Here is a 5,069-nt window from a genome sequence, read left to right as displayed (position 1 = left end):
GGGGGGGGGGGGGGGGGGGGTGCAAGTTGGCACCAGTGGAAAATGAAGCAAAGCGGTCAAGTGACCCACTCGGAGTGTCTGACCAGGAGAGGCCAAAAAGGCTACTTTCCAGCGAGATGATTTTAGGTCACGGACGCGGGGTGTATTTTTGGACTAGAGAGAGAGAGAGAGAGAGAGACAAACGCAACCTAAATAAACAGCACAACAACACTCAACACGACTGTTGAAGATCTACAGCGGAGACGATTTAACACCTAGCTACTTTTACTAGCTGACCCCCCCCCCCTCCCCCCTTCTTAAGCATCCTCACCAGAAAAATCACAGAATTACCGGCTCATTATTTACACATGGCTTGGATCAGAGTGGAGAATCTCACACATACAACGAGCCAATATCTCCAGGGAATATTATTATGAGACATTTAAAACGCCTCTCAGCAGCCGGATCTGAAAGAGCCTTTATTTTGTGTGGTGAAGACAGGCAAGGAAAGAAATTCCTGCCACAATAACAAGACAAGACAAAATCTGTGTGGGATTTTTTTTTTTCCTGAACCCCACCACCCCCACCCCACCCTCCCTGATTTGGCTCGGGTTGCTCGGCTTGTCACTTGTTTGTCTCACTTCACCATCCTGGGGACCCTGCAGCCTGGAACAATGCACTGTCGGATGGGGCTGCACACATTTCCAGGACCTTTCAGAGCAGCAGCAGCAGCAGCAGCAACATGAGTGATTTATTTACACCTATTCTTGGCTCATTAATGCGTCTGTTGTTGTTTTTTCCACAAACCAAGCAGATGTAAATATGGACATGCAAAGATCCAGACAGTGGCAATCTGCTTTTTTTCAATTATTTTCTAACCTCCATTCAAACAGACACACACACACACACACACAGCAGCAGGGGCAGGCTCAACACTCCGGAGCCTGAACGTCCCATTTGATAATCCCCTAAGAATATTTAAACAGAAATAAAAAAAAATCTGTCAGGTCGTTCTGCAGACCATGGGGGGGTCAGTGAGAGCGACAACCGTATGCTGTGCAATGTGGCAGTCAGAAGAAGGAGAAGAGAAAAAAAACCCAGGCTCTCATCTCCTCTCTCTTCCCATCGCATCTCATTTCATCGCGGGTTGTTTGAGAGGAAGCTGATGCTGCCTGACATAAAAGAAATCACGATCACTTCAAAATAAATAAATAAATAAATAAATAAATTACCCGTTGTTTTTTCTTAGGTTGCATTAGTACTGGAGTCACTTTCACCTCTGCAAAGCCCCATTCACACATAATTCACACATGTCCTACAACTGAAGGCGACTGAACGCAGAGGACAACGTTTACAAACACACCATAAAGACAGCAAACTCACCGACGCCGTATTTCTCATGCTCAGTAGGTATCCACATGTTTACGGTGGGCACATTTAAGTGAGTGGTCGGAATTGCAGCGAAACGCAGGGTTTAGATGCAGCGTAACACATTATACTGCTGTGCTTTCCTCCGCTGTAGTAGGACTCATTGTTTAGGTTACAGAAGCTGAGAGGAGCTGGGGCTGCTGCTGCTGCTTGTAGAGGTACGGAGACGTGGTGCGTTCAAGTGCTGTCGGAGATATGACACTTACTACTCAATCGGGGCATACAAACCAAACCGCTCGGTGGCCGGTGACCCCTGCGGGTGGATAAAATGTTCCGAGCACCGCCACCTCCTGCTGGAAATACACACTACTACCTGAGGTATCCGAACGTTAGGCTGCCATTGGAATTACAGTACTTTTAAAAATACAAATTAACTCTACAATTTTCTCAATTAAGCTACTTAAAGCTCAGCGTGACGTCACTATTTAGACTTACCCACAATTCTTTAATGATTGCGGGCTAGCTAAGTCGCAGATAGATGTTGAAAACTATACTATTTAAAACTGTTGGCCATTACTGTTTCTTCCATTACAAATTAGTATATTGTCTTTTTTGTACTTCCAGTAATAATAAAAAAAAACAAGTCCTTTAAAAAACTTTGGCGATTCTACAAAAAACAACTCCTTAAAAAAACGTTGGCGATTCTACCAATCAGTTTTAGAGGATGGAAAATTACTACGTGATAAATTTAGTTACATATTTACGTATATTTATCATAACAAAAGTAGAGCAGTACAAAATGTATTCGTTACGTTTGTGGAAAAATACACAACTTAACATAAATTTGTTTGTTGTTGTTGTTTTATTTTTCACTCCAGTCTCGTCTTGTTCATTTGTAAACACAAGCACATCGTGACTTATATATACTATATATATATATTATAATTCCTACCTAACCGTGATCGAGAGCAACGATTTCCGACGAGCATTTGAATGCGTCGCCTCCGTCGACGCAGTGGAGGACGGACGTGGTGCATTCTGGGAGTTGTAGTAATAACTCGTATCGCGTACCATCTGCTCATCCTTTTGTAAGCAAGTACGCGAGTATTGAATGTCCCCTGGGAAAATAAATACTTCAATAGTACTATGAACAAGGAGGTGTCTGATTTATTCAGCTGTAGAAAAAGGTTTAAGATAAAAACAAATAATTAAACACAATAGATGCAATTTAATCAATTAAAAAAAACATTTTCTTAAATGGAAAACTTGCCAAAGTCATAAGCTTACACAATAAACATGAATTTATAAAGGGAGCCTATCACATGACCTTGGAGGAGTCCTGTCTTCCACACATGCCTCCTACTGGGACAAGTAGGAGGCATTAAAAATACATGAGCGTGCTGAGGAAGAAGAGGGGAAAAAAAACGAAGGCTGCTCCAGCGCCCAGGTGAAAGTTGACCTCAGTGCACATCCATGCAGAGAAAGTTTGTTTTAGATTGTGTTGATTCTGTCAAATACACCTATAGCCTCACAAGCCAGAACGGAGACACATTCATTTGCAATGCAGTAAAGAGTGCATTAAAACAAATCTTTGAAGTGCCAAATATACCCTGCGTTTCATATGGGTCTCATCGCAGGTCTGCCCGTCCACTCACCCAGCCACCTTTGTAGTTTACATGGTGCATTAGAAATTAATGTGACATGGAAAAAAAAGAAAAAAAAGGCATCCTGAGGTGGCTTTATAAGTTGAAGTACTCGTACCGTGTACTCGGGGGCTTCGCGGGTCACCAGCCTTCCACTTCTCCTATCGTGTCGTTCACAAACAAGGCGAAAAAAATTTAAATTAGAAGCGGACTCCAGTGGTGGATTAATTTTACAGTGCATTTTCACATGGCGCGTGCTTCGATTTTAGTGATCCTTACTAGGGGGGTGTAGGGACGCAGGTGGGGGTTGCGATGCAGGGTGCAGCAGGATGTGAGGTAGTTTTCTAGTCTTTATATGAATTAATCATAAGCCAGGGAGCAAAGTAAGACAGAAACCCCGGTGAATTCAACCCTGAGAGGGAAGCTGACCGGCGCCTGTGTGCTTTAGAGACTTGGCCATTTCTACTTCAGTGTGTTTTATTATTATTTTAAATATTACTATAAGACGGTGTGGAGTCCTTCTGACTTGACAGAAAAGTGTGAGAGGTGTACTGATAAACACAGTTATCCTGTTAAATTAATAACATGGCTAATAATAGAAAGTGCATCAGTGGGTTTGAAGGGCACTGTAGGTGGCGTGCAATCACAGATTGCTACACTGAAGCTGTAGGGGTGGGCATCTAAATAAAGCATCAGAAGGAGAGATGGTAGAGATGGGAGGAAACAAGAGGAAGAGGAAGGAAGGTGTAAGCATCACTGTGTGAAGTTGAAGAAGAAGAAGAGCTCCTCCCAGTTTCATTTATCGGACTACATCGATCGTACAGTGACTAATGTTTTATTGCATTTATTTCAGGATTTTTTAATGGACTTACCTAAAACGTTAAGAGCTAGCGCCCCCTGGAGAGGAGCCCACATTTGTGGAAGTGCAGTGTTCTACTGTGCAGCTCTTGAGGACACAATGAATCACGATCACAGGTGGATTGAAGGTCAGAAGTCCAAAAATAGTTACATCGAAAGGCAACTGGACGGAGCAGGTTTTTTTTTTAAGACTAACTATTTTTTGGATTAAATTACCTGGATGACTTAGAACCTGACATGAAGGTCAGAAGATGTATGAAACAATTGGGTCGGCTTGATAAAAGTCCACTTTGAAAAAGAAAAATCATCCCACAATGGGGAAAACTCAAAGCATGAGTGTTTGCAACCCACATAGGCTGCCACAGGAGGCACCACTGGGGATCAAACCCAAGCCAGGCTTTTCTTAATGCTTTGGCTGGATTTGCGACTTATACTCAGGTGCGACTTATATATTAAAATATATAATTTTCCATGTTTGATATTTTTACAATGCCGCTAGAGGGCACTCTAGGCTTGTAATACCAATATCTGTAAGATGCACTTTTTTCATCCTTTGGCTGATGCGACTTATAGTCCAGAAAATACGGTAGTAATTTTTATGGTGAAAAAAATGACAATACGGTAGTAATTTTTATGGTGAAAAAATCTGATTTAGTTAGAACGTAGCAAATCACATCACAATATCGTTAACTTTTGCTTTCTTGTATCTTGAAAGAATGTTTTCAACTGGACAGACAAGTTTCTCCTGAAAATAAAAAAAAATCAGTTTCAAGAGTCAGTCTTTCCTGAAAGCTTCAACTTCTGAACTTGTGTTTTGCTTCAAACCAGCGAAGTGACAGACATGGACTTTGAAGATAGAAGAGCAGTGATTTGTGTTCACTGACCAGAGTGTGACAGCATTATTAGCTGGGCGGTGGATGGGTCAACACCAACAGTGGTCTGTGGTTCTACTCCGTCCCTTCACTTTTTCTTTTTTTTATCTCTGCTGTTCTTTTACTAAATCTCTCCCATTCGTCATCGTGTCTGAAAATTTACGGACTCTTTAATCAGTGACAGCAGCACGATTCCTGCAGTGAGTAATAAAGATGACGGAGAGAAGACGGACGTCCGCTGCCGTAGTGAAGATGGCTCCACATTTCCTCCACTCCAACATCAGGGTCCTTTCATCTCTGGACGATGGCTGTGAAATAGATGGAAGATCAGTGGTGCGTGAATCAAAAC

At 42.2% G+C, this 5,069-nt stretch overlaps 1 protein-coding gene across 1 annotated transcript in view; it reads right to left on the bottom strand.

Annotated features, from left to right (window-relative positions):
* dock4b (dedicator of cytokinesis 4b) overlaps nucleotides 1-1,727 on the bottom strand; it is a 133,733-nt gene extending 132,006 nt beyond the window's left edge. Inside the window, exon 1 of the mRNA XM_017034035.2 lies at nucleotides 1,363-1,727. Within this exon, the coding sequence (XP_016889524.1) occupies nucleotides 1,363-1,399 (37 nt within the window). The 5' untranslated portion in view covers nucleotides 1,400-1,727. The remainder of the gene's footprint in view (nucleotides 1-1,362) is intronic.
* Between the last annotated feature and the right edge of the window lie 3,342 nt (nucleotides 1,728-5,069).

This window comes from Cynoglossus semilaevis, chromosome 8, assembly GCF_000523025.1.
Source record: "Cynoglossus semilaevis isolate Cse_v1.0 chromosome 8, Cse_v1.0, whole genome shotgun sequence".
In the NCBI taxonomy this organism is placed as follows: domain Eukaryota; kingdom Metazoa; phylum Chordata; class Actinopteri; order Pleuronectiformes; family Cynoglossidae; genus Cynoglossus; species Cynoglossus semilaevis.
The sequence above is the reverse complement of the archived record's forward strand: the minus strand, read 5'-3'. Positions and strand labels throughout refer to the sequence as shown.